Source organism: Mastigoproctus giganteus, chromosome 7 (genome assembly GCF_048544385.1).
Source record: "Mastigoproctus giganteus isolate SK-2022 chromosome 7, ASM4854438v1, whole genome shotgun sequence".
Classification (NCBI taxonomy): domain Eukaryota; kingdom Metazoa; phylum Arthropoda; class Arachnida; order Uropygi; family Thelyphonidae; genus Mastigoproctus; species Mastigoproctus giganteus.
The window spans coordinates 195786608-195809820 of NC_143581.1; the positions used below are offsets into that span (position 1 = coordinate 195786608).

The following is a 23213-nucleotide window of genomic DNA, read 5'->3' on the forward strand; positions in this document are numbered from 1 at the left end:
AACAATGTTATTGAGAGAGAGAGAGAGAGAGAGATGGTTACAAGTTTTCATCATGATGAACAATGTTATTGAGAGAGAGAGAGAGAGAGAAAAAATAGAATATGACAGGATATATATTGTAAATTTCTTATTAGTCTGTTAACAAAGGTGAAAGAAAAAGAAAGTAAAAAAAAAAATGTATGTGCAGAAAATGAAGAAATATTCTCTGAATGCACAATTTTTCCCTTTTTTTTTTTTTTTTTCTCCCTTTCTTTTAATTCAGCAGAACAGATAGTGATTTGTAGTATTATGATTTTTTAAACTTACTGCAAATCATAATCTTTTAAATTCTCTTGTTTTATTATTCTGTTCCTTGGTTGTAGAATAATAAAGACATACAGAAGTAACAGAATTACTTACCTTTATCCCTTTGATTAAATTTCCTTAAACATCCCCCTATTAGATAATCTTATTAGCCATAGCAGAACCACCCAGCTATATATGAAGTCATTAACAATGGTTGATACCACCAGCTGTAGTTAATCACAAACTATATGGTTTTGAGAAATATTTAGTACTTTTTACTAATAGTAACTAAGCCATGGTGGAAAGAATTCCAAATGTTTGATTTTATCTATGTTGTTCATCGTCCCAGCTAGCATAGCATGTGGAAAATTCATTGGTTTGAATTCCGTGTAAATTATAGGAAATTTTTATAGTATTTTTTTCACTCTGGGTTTATTTAGTTTGTTTGTGAAGATTGCATGGTTTTCATCATTGAAACTGGTTTTAATCCAGAAGAACAGTCAAACCAACTATGGAATGCATACAATTTACAGACAATGTATTGATGATCTTGTAGTGCCTTACCACATAATTGAAAACAGCAATGTTTGCTTATGTAGTCAATTTTTTGTAGTTTTTGTTATCTTATGAAGGAGTCAATGCAGAAAAAGACCATTTCCCAAATTTCTAACGTTCTGTAGAGATCATATTGCTAAATAAAGGTGTGATCTGAATGCAATGACACTGTTTTTATGATTAGTACCAGCAGAATGATTCAAGTAAGCAGTTACTTCTAATAACTTGTCTAATCCTTCTTTAAATTTATTCAAACTAAAAAACTATACAGTTTTTAAAACTTCTTTCAGCAGTGATAGAAAATCAGTTTTTCTATCTTTTAAAGGTTTCACTGTATAAGATTTCTTTCCTAATAGGCCAGATGACAGGTTCCAACATAGAATCTAGAAATGTTGTGGTTATCAAGTAGTTCCTGTTGTGTGGGAGTTAAGTTACTTATGCACTGTTGTAATACTTCATAAATAATAAAATTCACTTGATAAAAATTCTTATGGTTTAATTAGTGTTTTTCATGTTTCATATTAATTCATTATGAAAAGAACTTCTTTTAAATCAGATTTATAGAATATCAAATGAGGAAATATTCGTACATATTTTAACATTTGTTTATTTACAAGTCTGTGTTTCCATTGTCCTAAAATGTATTCTTTATTGTTTATTTTTTAAAACTTTTGCTGAACTATAATTATTAAATTTTTAGATGAGCATTGCATCCAAATGGTAAAGGATGGTGTAGCTGAAGATTTACTTTCACTCCTTCATGGACATGCTGGAAAAGATGGTGATATAAGACTACAACATGCTGTTTTATCTGCACTCAGAAACTTGGCTATTCCTGGTAAATATATAAAAATACTTTTTCTAATAACTCTAATATACCATATTGGAAAATTATTTATACAAGTAAATCTTGCTTTGACAGACTTCAATTTAACACTTCATAAACAATGCATAGCCTGCACAAAGCATATTTTTCATCCATATGGCAACCTATGGGTGATCGAGTGGGAGAAGATAGAGGGTGGTAATCAATGGGTGCTGCCCTTCGTGGACTAATGTTATTAGTGGAGTCCCACAGGGTTTGGTGGAGTCCCACAGGGTCCACTGTTGTTTTGTATATTTATCAATGATATTGATGAAGGTATATCAGGCTTAGTGTCGAAGTTTGCAGATGATGCAAAGGTTGGCAGGGTTGTTAATGACAGTAATGGCAGCGTGCTACTGCAACAGGATCTAGAAAATTTGGGAAGATGGGCTGAGAAGTGGCAACTGAAGTTTAAACATTGACAAATGCAAAGTACTGCATATGGGTAGAAGTAACCCCAGAGAAACGTACCAACTGTGTGGCACTACACTTAAGGTCGTAGAAAATGAAAAAGACCTGGGAGTAATTGTGCAGTCAGATATGAAGTTTTCTAAGCAATGCAGACAGGTTCCAGGCAGGTCATAGGGTTTTGTCAATGATATATAGGAATTTTGCTAGCAGGGAAAAGGAGGTGATTGTCCCTCTGTATAAGGCAATGGTCAGGCCACGCCTTGAGTACTGCATACAGGTCTGGAGGCCTCATTTTAGGAAGGATGTAGATTTGCTGGAGCATGTACAGAGAAGGGCAACAAGATTGGTGAGGGGAATGAAGGATCCTCTTACCAAGAGAGGCTTAAGTTCTGCAAATTGCAGTGGCTGGAGACTAGGCACCTGCGTGGTGATCTGATTGAGATGTATAAGGCCTTGAATGGGTTGAGAATGTTGAATTCTGATGGGATCCTTCCACTTGTTCAGATTACAAACCTAAGGGGGCATAAATTCAAATTAAGAAAAGGCAGATGTAGAATAGATGTGCGGAAATTTGCCTTTAGCCAGCGGGTGGTTAATTGCTGGAACAAACTTCCATCTGTCGTTGTGGAAGTTGATAGGTTAAATAAATTTAAGGAGGAACTGAACAGGCATTTGGAGGGAATGGTGTGATTTTTTTTTTTTTTTTTTTTGGCTGATGCTGCATAAGCTCATACACTTGCTTTCTTGCATCACATGCCACTACTACTATGACGTAATTGCCTAATTTAGATGTTATTTTACATCAGATAGAATGTTTTCAAAATAAAGAAAATTTAACTCACAGCTAAAATGAAGGCTGATCTAACTTTTGTATATCAATAAATTTTCAAATAATCAGAGTGATGTATGAAGTACAGAGGCATTATTAGATAATCATTACTAAACCTTAAAATCTTGAAGCTTGTGACTTACAAGATGCATATTATAGAGTGTCAAGTAGCCAGAATTTTCCTCTTCATCAGTCTGCTGAGTATGTCAGATATCATTCGGGTTCAGTCTGAACCTCCAGAGATAGCACTTAAAGCTGTTCAGACTATAAATAAGCTTTAGTCACATGGCAAAATTCAACATTTTTTTTATTTAATAGTGCAGCAGTTTTTCATGACGAAACAACTTCAGTGACCATATTCATTTCTTTCCACTTCAAACAATTGGCATTAGCAGAGGAGCATTATTTCCATATAGTCTGCTATATGAAAATAATGCTTCTCTCTATATATATTTATATATATTTTTTTTTACAAAATTTTGATTTTTGAATGTGGAGATTTAATCAGTTCATGTTTTAAAAAATGGATTTTAATAATTAGCATGAAATGGATCAAATAATGAATTTTTGGGTAATAGATCCAATTTTCTCATAGAACAATGTTATAAATAGAGATTTTTATGACTTCTATAATTACATTTAATAATCAGTTAATTAGATACAATTGTGCAAATACAAAATACCAGTTAACTTTTTTTTTTTTTTTTGGTTCTTTTATATTTCCGTTCAAAAATTCATATGGCTTCTGTAATCTCAACTTCTTGTTTATGCTCTGGCATGACCACCAGGTCAGAGGTAGTCATGCCAGAGTATTCATAATTCATGAATACAATTGTTAAGCGTATATAGCAGTCACAGGCTTGAACCATTGCCCACTCAAAGAGCGTGTGCTACTGCACTCTCGCTCCTGACCATTTGGCTCTGTCAAACCTCTGTTTGAATTCTATGTAATCAAATTTATAAATTGGCATTGGAAGATGAATGCATCATGAAATCATTGCTATAATGAAACAGGGAATCATTATTAACTGATTATGTTTATCTCAAATTATGTATTTTTACTTTTCTCTTCCCTACTGTGCAAACAGAACCATGGAGTAGTGATATTTCATTATCATAAAGCAGGTTAATCACCAATGATTGACCTGCTTTATGATCATCTACACATAAGCACTACAATATTAGTATTTAGCTCGCAACAATTGTAAAGCAGTTATTAATCAGTCCAAACTTGATTTTGAAAAGGTTAAGATCAGAAAACTTGCTTCTTGTCCAAATAGTACTCAAGTATTCTGGCTATTGTATTGATGACCTTGGTAAACCACCTCCTACCATTCCCAGTACACTCCATTCAGTACCTCCTGTGGTCTGTCAAAAGGATGTGAGAAGAATTTGAATAGTCTTGATTCCAAAAAAGCACCAACAAGTGGAGAAATACCATCCTGATAGTATTTCTCCACTTGTTCTCAAAACCTGCTCTTGAGTTTACTCCTGTTCTGTTGTCACCTTCTTGCACTTTCTTATTACAATGGCGTTTTTCCTTCTGATCGGAAATTTGCTCATATGCAGCCAATTCCTTCTTAAAAAAGGATGACAAATCGTTCCTATCCTGTTATTGTCCCATTGCACTTCTACTCTTTCTAAAGTAATGGAGAAATCCATTTAACTGCCAACTCCTAACGATCTAGAAATCTTCCATCTGATCAATGATCACCAGTATGGATTCCATCATTGGTGATATAGTCGCTTATATTACCCATCTATGAACAAATTCAGTGATAAAGTTTGGTAAATCTCAAGCAGTTGCTCTAGACATTTCAAAGGCTTTTGATCATGTTTGGCATAAAGCTCTTCTAAATAAGCTTCCATCTTATAGTTTGCCATCTGTATTGGGTATCCAGTTTTATCTCTGGCCACTCACTGCAGGTGATGGTAGATGGCTCTCTCTCTTCTAATTTTCTACTAATGCTGGTGCTTCCCAAGGTGCAGTTCTTTCTCTCTCTCTTTTCCTCTTGTATGTTGGTGACCTTCTTACATTGACTGGAAATCCTATCTATAGTTTTTACACTGTCATCTATAGTTTTGCTGATAATAGAATTCCATGTTCCAATTTGAGAAACCTTTCCCTGCACAAACAGTTTCAACTTCTTAAATATCCACTAACTGTTCTTTCAGTGCTGCTCTTGAGGTAATTCTCCATTGGGGCAAAGATAACTTAGTTAATTTCAATCCTTCTAAAACTAAGTCCTGTCTTAGATCTCAAAAAAAGGATTCTTCTGCTCTTATGCTTTTCTTCGATGTCAACTTAGATTTCTAGATGAGATCACACTGTCTCTAATAGGGATTACCCTGATTTCTAATCTCTCTTGGCATAAGCAAATCGAAATTTTTTCTTCCTCTGCACCAAAAAAACCTGGATTTTCTCTTTCAATCTCAGTGTTACTTTTCTCCTAAACAGCTACTCATTCCATACAAATCTCAAATCTGCCCTACCATGGAATATTGTTCCTACATCTGGGGCAGTGCCCTCACTATCTCTCCTGGGCTTCTAGATTCCATTCAAAGAGGGTTAGGTTAATTAATGACCCTTCTTTTGCAAATTTTCTAAGCTGTGTATCTTGTGACATTCTGTTTCTGCTGCATGCTTTTCCAGTAGTACTTCCATGGGCACAGTTCTTTTGAATTGGCTCCTATAATTCTTCCAACTTAAAATTCACAGAACAAATATCTTCTTCCCCATTTATTCCTTCGACTTCCATTTTTCTAGAACAGCTTCCCTTCACATGTATTTCCTGAAAAATACAGGATTGTAATTTTCAGGAAATACACGTGAAGGGAGGACATGCATTTCTTCCAGAAAATCTCTCCAAAAGTTCAAGTCTAATGCCAACAAGTATCCTCTTTCATCTTCTCAGCTTCAACCCATGCATGGTACTACATACTATAGGTTCTAATACCTTTCATGTTTTGGGTGTCATTAAATTTAAGTGTTTAATCCAAAGCAACATTCTAGCTTGAAAAAATAATAATGCATAGAGTGAAAGATCTAGTTAGGCATTTATTGGGCACAGAGCAATAATTTATCAATTATAGTTGTTACACTTTAGATAAGAGATCAAATACAGATTTACTATGCCTTGTACACATGAATATATATATATATTTTTTTTTAGTTCCTGTATATCATCAGGTACATTTGTAGTGATAACAGTTGAGAAGATTACATCATGTTTTAAAATTAAGATATTCCTTTTGGTGTATTTTCATCTTGAAATTTTCATGCTGATAACAGTTAACCAACTTGACCAAACTATAACAAGGAAAGGTTCTGTAGAAAGGGGGTTAAACAGTAGAAATTTGAGCATTAATATATGGATTTAATAAAAATAAAACAGCTGCTCTGGTGCCATTTCATCTACCTATTTAGCATTAATAGTGGCAAATAGTGTAAGAAAGCATTCACAGCATCACAAAAATAAACCCTATCACATCCCATCTGACAGTCTGTCTAGTTCTTCTTTGAGTTTATTCAAACAACTAACATTCACAAGAACAGGTGGAAGTTTGTTCCAACAAGCACCTACCCACTGACTTAAGACAAACAAACTTCCACACACCTATCCTGCAACCACCCTTCCTCAATTTGAATTTATGCTCCCTCATGTGTTAGTCTGAACAAATGGAAGAATGCAATTAGCATTCAGCTTATTCAATCTGTTCAAAGCATTAAATGCCTCAATCAGATCATCACAAGTACCTAGTATTCAGATGTTGCGACTTGCAGAACTGAAGCCTTTCTTGGTAAGAGCACCCTTTCGTTCCCTTCACCAATTTTGTTGCCTTACTTTGCACTTGTTTCTGCAAAACCATATTCTTCCAAAAATGAGGCCTCCAGACTTGTATGCAGTACTTAAGATGTAGCCTAACTATTGTCTTATACAATTGGATAAATACCTCCTTATCTCTCCTGGAAAAATTTCTGTATATCATTGACAAAAAACCATGAGTTGTATTGGCAGACTTTCTGTACTGTTTGGAAAACTTTACATCTAACTGCACAACTATGCCCAGATCTTTTCATTCTCTACTTCCCTAAATGTGGTGGTACCACACAGTTGGTACATTAATCTGGGACTACTTCTCCCCATGTAAGAGTAATAATAGTAATAGAGCCCTGTTGGTGCAAGAAAGCAAGCGTATGAGCTTATGTAGCATCAGCCAAAAAAACAATTTCACACAACTATTCCTTCTAAAAGTTTGTCCAGTTCCTAATTTAATTTATTTAAGCTATCAACTTCCATGACAGATGGAAGTTTGTTCCAGCAAATAACCACCCACTGGATAAAGGCAAATTTCCGCACATCTATTATACAACTGTCTTTCCTGAATTTGAATTTATGCCTCCTTGGGTTTATAATCTGAGCAAGCAGAAGAATCCCATCAGATTTCAGCGTGCTCAACCCATTCAAGGCCTTATACATCTCAATCAGATCACCTCGCAGGTGCCTAGACTCCAGACACTGCAATTTGCAAAACTTAAGCCTTTCTTGGTAAGAGGACCCCCTTCGTTCCCCTGACCAACCTTGTTGCCATTCTCTGTACATGTAGAAGGATTTAGAGTTGCTCAAGCAACTCTACATCCTTCCTAAAACAAGGCCTCCAGACCTGTATGCAGTACTCAAGGCATGGTCTTACCATTGCCTTGTACAAAGGGATAATTACTTCCTTTTCCCTGCTGGCAAAATTGCTGTATATCGTTGCCAATACCCCATGACCTGCTCTGGCAGCCTGTCTGCATTGCTCAGAAAACTTCATATCTGACTGCACAATCACTCCCAGGTCTTTTTCATTTTTTACCACCCTAAGTGTAGTACCGCACAGTTAGTATGTTTCTTTGGGGTTACTGTTACCAGTATGCAGTACTTTGCATTTGTCAATGTTAAACTTCAGTTGCCACCTCTCAGCCCATCTGCTCAACTTTTCTAGATCCTGTGCAATAGCACACTGCCATTACTGTCATTAACAACCCTGCTAACCTTTGTATCATCGGCAAACTTCGACATTAAGCCTGATATACCTTCATCAATATCATTGATAAATGCGCAAAACAACAGTGGACCCAGCACAGAATCCTGGAAACTCCACTAATAACATTAGTCAACGAAAAAGCAGCATCCATTGATTACCACTCTCTGTCTTCTCTCACTCAATGACCCTTTTATCCCTTGTAGCAACGTAGCCTTAATACCATACACATGCATTGTCTGAATTATTGCTGCAGTCTTGTCTAGATGATCCTCAATGCATTTTTAACCAGTGACGCCATTATTTTTCCTTGAACAGAAGTTAAACTAACTGGACTAATTACTCATGTCACTCTTATATCTCCTTTTGTGAATTGGGGATACATTTGCACATTTTCAGTCCGTGGGGACTTCCCCTGAGTCCAAGGATGCTCTCATAATTATGGCTAAGGGTTTGCCTAGTTCCTTTGCCACCTCCTTTTATATAACTTGATGGAACCCCTCAACCCCAGATGCCTTTCTTATGTTTAACTTCAACAATTTCTCCTACACTTTGCTCTCAGTTATTACAAAATAATTAAGCACCCTGTTACAGTTTGATAAACTTCCAGCATTTACCCACTATCTAAGCAGGATCAACAACAGTTGAACCATCAATATCAAGTGGACCAATCTGATTCACCCCAATCTTCTTGAGTTTATGTAAGTAAAGAAATCCTTGCTGTTTTTGTTAGCATCCTTTGCCAAAGGTTTCTCGTAATCTGCCTTCGCTTGCCTAATGTCCTTTGTGACTTGATTACAGACTAGCTTATATTTGCCATAGGCTTCTGTGTCACCTGATAATTTATATGCATCCCATGCATTTTAATTTCTGACAGGAGTCTTATTAGTTCATCTGACATCCATTTAGGCCTAAACTTTGAACAATATTTCTTAATCGGTATGAAAAGGCTAGTGGCTTCCACGATTAGTTCCTTGAATACTTCCCACTTAGAATTTGCTGTTGGTCTCATTGTACAGAATTTAAAAACTGTCTGAGACCACTTTGGTCATATTTATAGAAGCAAAAACCCTTCCCTTTACTCCTGATGGTAATTATATCTTTAAGTAAATCCCACATGTGTACACTGTTATCACTGCCACCAGTGGTTTCTTTTTCTGCAAATTTTTAATGTACAAATAATCACTGCTGATAATCAGATCAAGAGTACAGCCACTCTCCAACTTAGCATTAGTAGAGGCATATAATGCAAGAAAACAAGCTTATGCAGCAATAGCAAAAAAAAAAAAAAAAAAAAAAAACCATTTCACCCCTCCATTCATTCCAAATGCCTGTCCAGCTCAGCCTTAAATTTATTTGGCTATCAACTTTCACAACAAAAGATGGAAGTCTGTTCCACCAATCAACCACCAATTCCATCGCTGGCTAAAGGCAAATTTCCGCACGTCTATTCTACAACTGTCTTTCCTCAATTTGAAACTGTGCCACCTCAGGTTCTTAATCTGAGAAAAGAGAAAGAATCCCATCAGCATTCAGCTTGCTCAACTCATTCAAGGCCTTATACACTTCAAAGCAGATCACCTCGCAGTTTCTCCATGCACTGCAATTTGCAGAACTTAAGGCTTTCTTTGTAAGACCTTTGTTCCCTCTTTGAGCACCCCTTTGATCCCCTCACCAATCTCGTTACCCTTCTTTGTACTTTTTCTAGCAACTCTACATCCATCCTAAAATTAGGCCTCCAGACCTGTACACAGTTCTCTAGGTGTGGTCTGACCTTAAGTTGGGTAAGTGGAGGAAAAATTGTTGAATTTAAACATAAGAAAGGCACCTATGTTAAATGAGATCTATCTATCCAGTTATATTAAAGGAAGTAAGCAAACCCTTAGCCATGGTTATGAGAGCATCCCTGGACCCAGAGGAGGTCCCCACAGAATGGAGATGTGCAAATGTATCCCCAATTCACAAAGGGGGATCGAAGGGTGACAAGGGTAATTACAGACCAGTTAGTTTAACTTCTGTTCCGGGTAAAATAATGGAATCACTGGTTAAAGATGCATTGCAGGATCATCTAGACAAGATCGCAGCAATAATTCAGACACAGCATGGCTGGCTTTGTTAAGGGAAAGTCTTGTCTGACAAATTTGATTGGATATTATGATGTGATTACAAAGGAACTGGATGCAAAAAATAATTTTTATATCATATACTTGGATTTCAGGAAGGTTTATAACACTGTTGCACATGGAAGACTATTGTACAAATTGGAGCAGAATGGTTCAGTGGGAGAAGACAGAGGGTGGTAATCAATGGGTGCTGCTCTTCATGCATTAATGTTATTAGTGGAGTCCCACAGGGTTTGGGGTTGAGTCCATTGTTGTTTTCTGTGTTTACAAATGATATTGATGATTGTATGTCAAGCTTAATGTTCAAGTTTGCAGATGATACGAAGGTTGGCAGGGTTGTTAAGGACACTAATGATAGTATGCTGCTGCAACAGGATCTAGAAAAGTTGAGCAGATGGGCTGAGAGGTGGTAAATGAAGTTTAACATTGACAAATGTAAAGTACTACATATGGGAAGCAGTAACCCAGAGTAACATATCAACTCTGTGGTATCACATTGACAGTGGTAGAGAACAAAAAGGACCTGGGGGTAATTGTGCCGGCAGCTATTAAGTTTTCTGAGCAGTGCACACGGACTGCAAAAGTAGCTCATGGTGTCTTGTCAATGATAAACAGGAATTTTTCTAGCAGGGATACAGAGGTGATTATCCCCTTGTATAAAGCAATGGTCAGGCCACAACTTCAGTACTGTATACAGATCTAGAGGCCTCATTTTAAGAAAGATGTTGAGCTGAAAGATGATGTTGAGTTGAAAGATGTTGGAACAAGTATAGAGAAGGGCAACAAGATTAGTGAATGGAACAAAAGGTTCTCTTAGAAAGAAAGGCTTAAATTTTGCAAATTACAGTGTTTGGAGACTAGGCACCTGCGAGGTGATCTGATTGAGGTGTATAAAGCCTTGAATGGTTTGAGCATGCTCAATGCTGATGGGGTACTTCCTCTTGCTCAGAATAATCACCTGAGAGGGCATAAATTCAAATTGAGGAAAGACAGATGTGCAGAGGTTTGCCTTTAGCCAGTGGGTGGTTGGTTAGTCGAACAGACTTCCATCGTCTGTTGTTGGAAGTTGATAACCTAAATAAATTTAAGGCTATGCTGGACAGGTATTTGGAATGAACAGAGGGGTGAAATGGGAGAGGTTTTTTTTTTTTTTTTTTTTTGGCTGATTCTGCATAAACTTGCTTTCTTGCATCATATGGCTCTGCTAATGCTAATATCCAATAAAATTTGTCAGACAAGACTTTCCCTTAAAAACCCATGCTGTGTCTGAATTATTGCTGCAGTCGTCTCTAGATTATCCTGCAATGTATCTTTAACCAGTGACTCCATTATTTTACCCGAAAAGAAGTTAACTAACTGGTCTGTAATTGCTCGTGTCACCTTCGATCCCCCCTTTGTGAATTTGGGATACATTTGCACATCTCCAGTTTGTGGGGACCTCCCCTGAGTCCAAAGATGCTCTCATAATTATGGCTAAGGGTTTGCTTAGTTCCTTTGCCGCCTCCTTTAATATAACTGGATATATCCCATCCACTCTAGATGCCTTTCTTTTGTTTAATTTCAACAATTTCTCCTCCACTTTGCTCTCAGTTATTACAACATTAGTTATTACACCCTGCTACAATTTGATAACCTGGCATTTTCAATCCTTAATAACTCCTCATGTTTGAATGTAGATGCAAAATACTCATTCAGTTTGTTTGCTATCTGAGCAGGATCATCAACAGTCGAACCATCAATGTCAAATGGACCAATCTGATTTATCCCCTTCCTTCTAGAGTTTACATAAGTAAAGAAATCTATGCTGTTTTTCTTTGCATCCTTTGCCAAAGATTTCTCATAATCTGCCTTCGCCTGCCTAACCTCCTTTGTGACTTGGTTACAGACCAGCTTATATCTATCATAGGCTTCTGTGTCACCTGATAATTTATATGCATCCCATGCATTTTTCTTCTCTGCCATGAGTGTCATTAGTTCATTTGACAACCATTTAGGCCTAAACCTTGAACAATATTTCTTAATAGGTATGAAACATTTAGTAGCATCCACAATTAATTCCTTGAATGCTTCCCAATTAGAATTTTCTGTTGGTAACATCATCAGTTGGTCCCACTGTACAGAATTTAAAAACTATCTGAGACCACTGTAGTCACCTTTACTGAAGCAAAAACTCTTTCCTTTACCCCTGATGGTAATTATATCTTTAAGTAAATCCCACATCAGTACACTGTGATCACTGCCACCTAGTGGTTCCTCTATCTGCAAATTCTTAATACACGAATATCACTGCTGATTACCAAATCAAGAGCCTTACCCTCTCTGGTTGCCTCTCGAACATGCTGCTGCAGAAAAGAATCGTCCAATAAATCCACAAAAGTCTTACGAGTGTGCAAGTGACCAACCCACAAGTTCCAGTCCATATCTGGGAAGTTAAAATCCCCCATTATAAGACATTCTGATTTACTAGCCCACTCTATTTCTCTGTACAATTGTTCGTTGTACTCATTCGAGGCATTAGGCCTATAACACACTCCTATTCTTATTTTTGCTTTCGCAGTGCTTATGTCACACCAAACTGACTCAACGGTGCACTGTCCATCTATATCAACTGGATGCACTTCTTTTGATTTTATGTTTTTCTTAATTAACAGCATAACCCCTCCTCCCTTCCTATCCTGTCTATCCTTTCTGTACACATTGTACTCCCCATGTTTCAATTTTGAATTTCTAATATCTATATGACACCACGTCTCTGATATCCCAATAGTATCCGCCTTTGATGTCTTGACCAACACTTCAAATCCATCAAATTTATTTACTCTACTTCTAGCGGCGCTTCTGTAGCCAGGTGGGATGGAGCACACGCTCTTCTTGATTAGACCAGGGTTCAAGCCCGTCACCACCAAATACGGAGGATGAGGAAAGGTCAAGGGAATGACCACCGTATATTCCCGGAGCAATATGGCCTTAGTTGCTAATGCTCCTAAAAACCAAATAACAAACAAACATACTTCTAGCATTGGTATACATAAAGTATACATGCACCTTTTCTTAGTTACACTAACACATTCCATCATATACCCATCTGTTTCACGATGACTGCCATCAGTCCCTGAAACCCCCGGCACCCCTCGCTCCAGGCTGCTGCTTATTCTAATAGAAGTAATGCAAGAATCACCTTCACCTCTGCCTGCGGCTACTTTTAACCTTTTAACGTGTACAACAATATCACCTTTTGTGCCCTTAAAAGATGATATCTGCTCTACAACGTCATCAACTTTTGCCCCCGACATACTCTGGTCCTTTTCCACCTATCCTTCATGCATAGTATATTCCCAGTCTCCCTGACAATAGAGTCACCAACAATAACTAGTTCCTTTGGACTAGTGCATTTTGCCTTGGAGATTGCCCCCTGTGTTGCCTGATGCACAGGAGTGAGCTCTGCCATTGAGCTGGGCAGCTGAGAGCTTGATAGGCCCCTTATATTAATTCCTTCAAGGGCATTTACCCTACACCTCAAGCTCTCGTAGATGTCCATCAGAATGCCGAGTAGGCACCTAACTTCTTGGTACTCTAGACACCTAGCACATACAAAGACATCCTCCTGGCTAGATCATGTCCTGTTTTAGAAAGGTTCACAAACATTTCACATTTCGCACATTTTTTGAGATTGTGATGCGTTGGAGAATCGCCCCCAACATACCAAGCTGATTGAGATCTTTGGGGAGGTCGGTCTTGGTGAAAAGGACATCTGAATAATCAGAAACCTCCACTGGAGCCAAACAGAATCGGTTGTAGTTGATGGCAAGAAGATCAAAAACATCAACATCGAATGTGGAGTGAGGCAAGGATGTGTACTCTTCTCCCCCTTTATTTGGATGTGATCTTCAAGAGAGTGCTGGACAGAAGAAATGAAGGAATGTCTGCCAATAGTAGAGTGATTGACAACCTTTGCTATGCAGATGACACTATACTTTGTACAACTAATATGCAGGACTTACAGACACTCCTCAATCGGGTGAGTGAGGAAAGTGAAAGAATGGGCCTCGGGATTATTATCAACAAGATAGTACTTAATGGAGATTATTATCAACAAGTTGGTAGCTTATGTATTTAATGGGGCGATGCCAACACCTTCTCTCGTGTTGAACGGAAGGCTGATAGAGAGGAGTTGACAAATTCAAATATTTAGGCTGTTGGATCTATGATAAAAAATGAACCGGATATGGAAATAAAAGCAAGGATTTAAATGGCCAGGCAGCAAAAATACCATGGACAGCAAGGGTAACCAATGGGAGAGTCCTACAGAGAATTGGAAAAACCCATGAATTGCTGAAGAATGTATCATGGCTAGATAACATCAATAATTCGATGGGACTGAACACCAAGCAGCTGTTCAGAGCTACCAGAGATCAAGAGACATTTGCTGTGGTGTTGCCAACCTTCATTAGTAGATGGCATATGGAGAAGTAATAGTAAGAAGATTTGGATGAAAAAATAAAAACTCTTGGGCTATCTGTTTATTTGAGTAATTTATTTAAGCAAAAAAATGGAAATTTCAAAAGCTGGAGAAAATGTTTGATCACTATTAAAGATTTTTTTTTTTCAAGCGTACAGCCACTGATGACAAACCTTTTCTCTCAAAAACTGTTAGAATTCAGTCTGTAAGAATGAAAACTTTGTTCCTTGCTTGAAATTCCTTCAAGGTGGGAGTAATTTTTAGGGGCTTTTTTATATTTTTGCTGAGTTAATGAATTGCTAAGTGCTTCTCCCCAACCCCCAGAAACTGGGCTTTTCATCAAGCCGAACAGGCGGACCAACCACAGAGTGCATGCTATTTGATGCCTTATAGTCTTAGTTGTTTTGGAACAAAGAAAAAAAAACCTATTCAGACATTTATTTAGGAAAATCATAGTGTTTATACCACATGAACAACACTTTCTGTGGTGGCTCCAAGTAACAGTAATGACAGTGAACATTAGGTTGCTGTAAGTCTGTAGGTTGTCTATAAAAGATTGGTAAGTATGGGCCATCCTGAGCTTTAATTACCATCTTGCACCTGCCTGACATGGAATATATCGTATTCTTGATCTAATTGTTGCCTCAGTATGAGAAAGGGATTGCGATGTGCAAAATGCAATGCAGTGGATTCTGGTTATTTGGACCACCAGTTAATCGGGGCAGCCATTTATTTGGGACAAATCTTAAAGAACAGAACCTAATCGAGAAAATAGCCAGGGCTTTCTTCGCTTAATTGGGACAACATGCCGTTTAATTGGGTCAGGAGACGGCAGCACTCGAGATTATCCTATGATTGTTTCTGATCATACCACGTGGTCCGGTCAGATTTCTGGAGGTCACACATAAAACAATTAGCAGTTTCTGATTTGTTGGGCTTTTCTGTTAGTACAATCTATTATAAATGGATAGTAAACTCAATCTTATTGAATTTGCAATAATACTGACTTGGTTTTTACGTTATTATGGTGAAATGTGTTTTCTGGAATTCTGTAGGTTTTTACGTTATTATGGTGAAATGTTTCCCCTTCCATGAAATCTTCAATCATATAATAAACATAAATTTTCAGAATCTTCTCTTCATTCCTATTTTTTAAGCTTTGTAACTTGTTACTCCATATCTCACGTGCACGTATCGTGTTAGTTGCAAATTGTGTATGCCATGTTCTTTGTTATTGATTGCTTATCTCTTTTACTGTTTTAAATTTTAACCCCCCCCTCCCAAAATGTCAATGAACAGAAATATTAACTATTTAGTATGTACATATTACAGTATGTATTAATTAAGCTATGCACGTAAGCGTAAATTTATTTTTATTTTGCTAACCTGTGGAAAATATTCTTCTGATTTTCATATATCATTTAATTTTTTAATTGGTAAGGTAATAAAGTGTAAATTTGTGCTTAATACAGTGAAACTTCTCCTAATGGACACCTCTCGTTAACGGACATCTCTCTACAACGGACATTTTCAAATTCCCAACTCACCTCTATTGGTTTTAACGTGTTTGCAGCTTCTGTCTAGCGGACATTCCCTGTAATGGATGCGGACAGGCAATCTGCACTGTTTCGTTTAGATTAGCACTTAATTTGATCTCCCCATAACGGACTGCGGGAGAGCTCACAGCCCTTTTTCTAAGAACTTTTCTTCCACGTATTGCCTCAATCGTGTGTTTATTTTCTATTTCCGATTCTCTGAATTTTATCAAGGTTTATGTCGCGGTTCTAACCCCTTTTTCAAGAATTTTAAGGCATGTGTAAAACTGATGAATTCGGTGTGTGCGGGGGGGGGGGGGTATATGGTCGGCCTTTCGTCTTTTCAGTTTTGTTCAGTGTCGTGTGAAGTGCATAATGTCTTCTCGTAAACATTTAACTTTAAAAGATAAAGTCAAACTCATTAATGCGTATGATCGGCAAAAAAAATAGTGTGTTCGCAATCTCGCTGCAAAATTCAAAATAGGGAAGACATCCATAAGCGACATCCTAAAGAAAAAAAAATGAACTGCTCAAATAATTTCGGCAACACGGAAATGATCAGGTTCAAAAATCATTCCCGAAAACTGTTGGACTTCAAATTGACAATGTTATGTATGAGTGATTTTGTCGCGAACATGCTAAAAAAATTCCCATTAATGGGCCTATTATTAGGGAAAAGGCTTTGGAGGTTGCAAAATCTATGGGAGTAAATGAGTTCAAAGCTTCTGTGGGATGGCTAGACAAGTTCAAAACTCGGCATAAAATTTCTTGGAAAACCGTAAGTGGCGAAGGTGAATCTGTTGATACTGGGGTTGTAACAGAGTGGACCGTCAAATTGGAAGATTTATGTCGTGATTTTGAAGCTAAGGATATTTACAACTGTGATGAAACAGGGTTGTTTTTTAAAGCTCTTCCTGAAAAAACAATGAGTCTAAAAAACGAAAAGTGCCAGGGCGGAAAAATTTCTAAGAAACGCTTGACTGTACTATTGTGTACAAATATGCTGGGAGACTTTGAACAACCTCTTGTTCTTGGAAAACCACAAAATCCTCGTTGTTTCAAGGGCATAAAGTTGAATCTTTTGAATGTTGACTGGAAGTCTAATAAAAAAGCATGGATGACACGAGATATCACGAGCGAATGGATAAGTCACTTTAACCAAAACATGATTCGTCAAAACAGAAAAATTATTCTTTTCATGGATAATGCTGCATCTCCCCTGCACATTGAATTGTCCAATATTCAAATCGTTTGTCTGTCACCAAACACATCTGCAGAGTGTCAGCCCTTGGATCAAGGGATAATAAAAAATTTTAAACTTCACTACAGAAAACGTGTTTTAAGACATCTCATTGCAAACATAAACGATGTAACATGTGTGAGTGACCTTGCAAAGAAAATCAGCATCCTAGAATGCGATTCAGTGGATTTCCTCTTCAGTAAACGCAATTAGAAAACAAACTGTCGTGAACTGTTTTGTAAAGTCTGGCTTCTCAAACGCAAAAATTGAAGTTGTGAACAGCAATGTGGAGCACCAAGAAGAACAAGAACTTCAACATCTATTGATAATGTACAACACTTCAGCTACAAGTGATCCTGGCTACAAAGATATAGACTCGAACCTCACTACAGAAGATGGTGCTCTAGATATCAATGACATTATCATCGATATTTTTCAAGAAGTTCCTCATGAGGATGAAGAAGTGGAAGGAGGTCATTCTGTCGAAGAACATATTAACGACGAACCACCGACGAAAATAGAAGAAGCGCTCATACAAATCAATCGTTTAAAAATGTTTTTCGCCACTGAAGAAGATACTGAAGGACTTTCGATGGTTTCTTCACTCCAAACAAATGTTGAAAACAAAATTATCAGCCAGAAGAAGGTGCAGAAGAAAATAATTGATTACTGATTACTGTATGTATTTTTCTTAAGATAAAGTCATAATATGCATAGCACAATTGTATGTATATTATTTACAAAAATATTGTGCAAAATCTGTATATAATTTAATTTAATTTTACATTAAACTTTTAACGATTTTTCTTTATCTCTTGTGTATGTAATTGTATATTATTTACAAAAATATTGTTCAAAATCTGTATATATTTTAATTTAATTTTACATTAAATGTTTAACAATTTTTCTTTCTTTTTTTTTTTTCTCCCTCAGACTTCTTGTTAGCGGACACTTCTCTCTAACGGACACATTTTCGTTCCCCATGGCTGTCCGTTAAAGGGAAGTTTCACTGTATATGTTTACTTTTATAGCCTGTGGATAACATTCCTCCTATTTTCTCTTATTAGAATCGCTATTTAATAGAATTAAAATTCAATTCACAAATGTGATTGGCCGACCGGGCTAGCCGGGTGGGTAAAGTGCCTGCCTGGCAACCCAAAGGTCGCGGGTTCGATTCCCGCCTCGGGCTTGGATCAAAGTACTGCAAAAACTTTGGGAGGTGCATTATGACCACAGAAGCCTATGAGCCAACAACTACCAAAAAAAAAAAAAAAAAAAAAAGTGATCACAATGACCGGCGCTTACTCATATTGTATAGTGACTTTACTATGGTGAGACCATCGTAACATGATTTGATCGTACAAAATATCATCATAAAGTGGGTATCCACTGTATTTTTACCTATTTATGTGAAACTTTAAGTAATTGGGACAGCCTCTTAATTAGGCCAAAATGCACTATCTCGATGTGTCCCAAATTACCGGAATCTACTGTATTTTGTGGGACTGATATCAGAATATATAGAATTTGATGAGCAATTTAAATTTCAGACGCATGTAGAGACATGTAGAGAGCCACTAAACAGACATTTTTCCAAAATGGCTTGCTTGAAATTAATTTTTTTTAAAAAAAAAACAAAAGCAATTGTAAACTCTTTTTGACTACACAGTTATGTTTACACACTAGGAGGCTAAATAAAATAATTATTTGTTTGGGAGGAATAAATTGATTAATGCAAAGCTAAAAATAAATGAGTTTATAAACATTTTTCCTGAGGTAGTAGCGCTTATTGATTTATGAAATTTTATGCCTAAGAAATTTGTATAGATATAAACTGAGTGGTTGTTTATTAGATACACTCACATAATCCAAGGAATGGACCACTCTGTCAGTGACAGTCAGTGTATGTTCTGTGCTAATCTGTGTAAAACAAGTAATCAGATACTGAGAGGTGGTGTATGTGTAGTTCAGCAGGAGAATGTGCCAACAACACCACATAAATGAATTTGAAATTTGAAGATGGTGCTACCCACTGTGTGTGATGGTTTATGAGTAAATAATCATCCTGCTCCATTATGCACAAACAGAAATTATGCAGGCATTTATTGGCTATCTTGATCATATGCTGCCTGGTATAGGAATATCCAAAATTTAATACAAATTTCAACTCTTTTTAATGAATACTTTGAGAGAAATAAAACCTCAAACTCTGGAAGTTATTTTATTACTCATCCTGTACTTAATAACAAAAGATAAACTGTGTATACACACTGTCCTTATTAATGAAAGATAAACTGTGTATATATACTCTGTGTCATTTTATTTTTTAGCACAAAATAAACCTATATTAATTGAAATGGGAGTTGTGGAAAAGATTCTTCCTATGATGACTGTTGAAACATTCCCCGTAGTATTCAAGCTCTTGGGAACTCTGCGTATGTTAGTTGATAAACAAGGTAAAATATTAAGAAGTTTGAGTTAGATAAATTTTATTAAATATCATGTTTATTGATGGAAAGTGGTATTATACAATGCAAATTTAAAAATATTACAGATGTTTCTTAAGGCTATTAATGAGGTGTAATCATGTATCTGACCTCCAGATAATGAATCTGTAGATTCATTATATGTAAGTTAACACAGGTTACGCCATTAGATGCTTGTCAGTTATTATCATAATTGGCAATTTTCAGTTTCATTTAGACATCACATACATTACAAAATGTTTAAGGTTTCTGCTTCTCTTGGATACAGAAATTTTTTGATATACATTCTGCAGCTAAAAGTAGCTCTGAAAATTCTTTAAAGAAATTTACTTTTAATTGAAAATTTTAAAATGTATTTATTGGCAGTAGTGTACACAATTAGCATATCATTTTAGACATAAATGTATATCAAATTCCCCTATTCTAAAAACTCATTGCTTCATTAGTATCAATTTCTTTGATACTGTGAGAAGGAAAGTTCATAAGAAAATAACTCATTTGCTTCAATGAATATCAGTCAGGGTGATCAGTTTTGTGTAGAAGATCACTTATAGTTTAGCAAGTTGTTAGTTACACTATTTATCGGTACATGTCTTTTGGAAAAGCATTTACATTATTTTCATTTCTGTGGTCAGAATCTTTGATAACGGAGAATAATTACATTTATAAAGAAAAATAATGAATTTATTCTTCACACCTTTTTTGGAATAAAATGGTAGAAATCATTTTACTTTCCTTATTATTACCATTTGTTATTTTTTTATTATTATTATTTTTTTTTTTTTTTTTATGAAAACCCCAAACACGAGAGGTATTAGAACTTATTGTACTTAGTACCGTGCGTGAGTTGGAGGTTGAGAAGGTGAAAAAAGATATTTGTTGACATTAGACTTGAACTTCTGTAGACTGTAATTTTCAGGAAATACATGTGAAGGAAGGTGGTTCCTGAAAACGGCAGTTGAATGAATAAACGAGGAAGATGAAAAGTTGGTTCTGTAAGTTTGAAAATGGACAATAAATGGATGTTGGCTGGTGGTGGTATGTGTTCTGACTATATTGAAAGAGAGAGAGTGGGAATTATACAAGCCAATTCAGAAGAACAGTGCCCATGGAAGTATCTGTAGAAAGGGCATGCAGCAGAAACAGTACATCTGTGAGACAGAGAGTGGAGAGACCCTGTTAGAGATGAGTCATTAATTAACCTAACTGCCCTCTTCTGAATGACATCTAGAAGCCTGAGAGAGGTTTTGGGGGCACCGCCCCAGATGTGGGAACAATATTTCATGGTAGGGCAGATTTGCAATTTGTACAGAGTGAACAGCTGTTTGGAAGAAAAGTAATGCCGAGAGAAAAAAAAGAGAAAACCAAGCTTTTTAGATGCAGAGGAAGCAATATTTGTAATGTGCTTGTGCCAAGAGAGATTAGAAGTTAGGGTAATCCCCAAAAGAGATATATCATCTTGCCTAGAAATTGGAGTCACCAAATATAAGTGTAGGAGCAGAAGAATCCTTTTTTGCGAGATATAAGACAGGACTGAATTTTAGAAGGACTGAAATCAACTAAGTTGTCGTTGCCCCACTGGAGAATTACCTGGAGATTGGCCTTTAAGCAATTGGTAGCAGATATTCGAGAAGTTGAACCTGATTGAGCAGGGCGAGGTTTCTCAAACTGGAAAGTGGAATGCAATGTGCTATCGTCAGCAAAGCTGTGGATAGGATTTCTGGTCAATGTAAGAAGCTCATTAATATACAAGAGGAAAAGAGTGGGGGAAAGAACTGAACCTTGATGGGACACCGGCATTAGTGGGGAAGTTAGAAGACAGAGAACCATCTACCATCACCCTCAGTGAGCAGTCAGAGAGAAAACTGGATAACCAATTATGAAAAACAGTTGGAAAACCATGAGATGGAAGCTTGTTTAGAAGACCTTTATGCCAAACACGATCGAAAGCCTTTGAGATGTCAAAGGGCAACTGCTTGTGTTTCACCGAACTTTTCCATTGAATTTGTCCATAAATGGGTATCATAAGTCAGATATCACCAGCAGATCGACACTGATAGAATCCATACTGGCAATCATTGATCATACAGAAGGTTTCTAGGTAGGTTAAGAGTTGGCAGTTAATTGATTTCTCCATTACTTTAGAAAGAGTAGAAGTAATTGCAATGGGACGATAATTGGATGGGAAGGATTTGTCATCCTTTTTAGCAACTGGGTGGATATGAGCAAATTTCCAAGCAAAAGGAAAAACACCTTTGAAATAAGAAAGTGAAAAAAGGTGGAAAAGAACAAGAGTAAGTTCAGGAGCACAGGTTTTGAGAACAAGAGGAGAAATACCATCAGGACCTGCAGCTTTCTTAGCATCAAGATTCGTCAAAATCCTTCTGACATCCTTTTGACGGAAGATCACAGGAAGCATTGAATGGAACATGTTGGGAATAGTGGGAGGTGTTTTACCAAGATCATTAATACATGAGTTGGAAGAAAAATGAGATGCTAGTAGGTGAGCTTTATCCTTGGCTGAAGTGACAACAGAACCATCTTGGGAGCAGAAATGGGCAAAAGTTGTGGCCAATACCTTTGGCACCATTAGGGCAAGAAGCAAGTTTACTACTCTTAACCTGTTTAAAATCTAGTTTGGACTGATTAATAACTGCTTTACAATTGTTGCGAGCTTTGGTGTAGGCAGAAAATGAAACGGAAGAATTGAAAACAAGCCAATTACAATATGCAACATTCTTCTCTTGAACAGCCTTAGCACATTTATTGGAAAACCAAGGTTTAGATAAAGGATGAGATTTTAAAGTGGAGTGTGGAATAAAGGATTCCATAATAATTTCACTGACACAATCTGAGGAAACATTGACATCAAAAGTTTTGAAACAGTAATCCAACCAAGGAAAAGAGATCTCTCAGGTCATCTCATTTTGCATTCTTGTAATGCCAAACAACACGAGGTTGAGAATAGCCATAAGATAAAAGCTCCATTGGAAAAGAGACAATCAGCAAGTTGTGATCTGAGGTGCCTTAAAGGACCTCTCTCTCTTCGACCTTGTACTTAGAAGGGTTGTTTATGAGAAAAAGATCAAGCATGTTGGCTGTATGGTTAGGATTGTCCGGCATTCTGGTAGGTAAATGAACAATCTGTGTGAGGTCATTGGTGATAGCAAAAGCCTCAGCATCTCGATCAGCTGGGCTAGTGTGACTAGAAAACGGAAGGCAGCTGAAGTTGTGAACATTAAAATCACCAAGGAAAATTACCACACTGTTAGGAAAGTTGGACTGGAGAAAGTCAAGTTGCAAAGAGAGGAAGTCAAAGAGCTCCAAGTGATTAGTGGAGTTGGGAGAACGGTAGAGACATCAGATGAATTTGACATAATGAGGTAGAGAGATTTTAAGC

The 23213-nt window shown here is 36.8% G+C and overlaps 1 protein-coding gene across 1 annotated transcript in view; it reads left to right on the forward strand.

Annotated features, from left to right (window-relative positions):
- LOC150083520 (rap1 GTPase-GDP dissociation stimulator 1-like) overlaps positions 1-23213 on the forward strand; it is a 148509-nt gene that overhangs the window by 57578 nt on the left and 67718 nt on the right. The window contains exons 7-8 of the mRNA XM_090378516.1: positions 1541-1678; positions 19658-19783. Of these exons, the coding sequence (XP_090234642.1) occupies positions 1541-1678; positions 19658-19783 (264 nt within the window). The remainder of the gene's footprint in view (positions 1-1540; positions 1679-19657; positions 19784-23213) is intronic.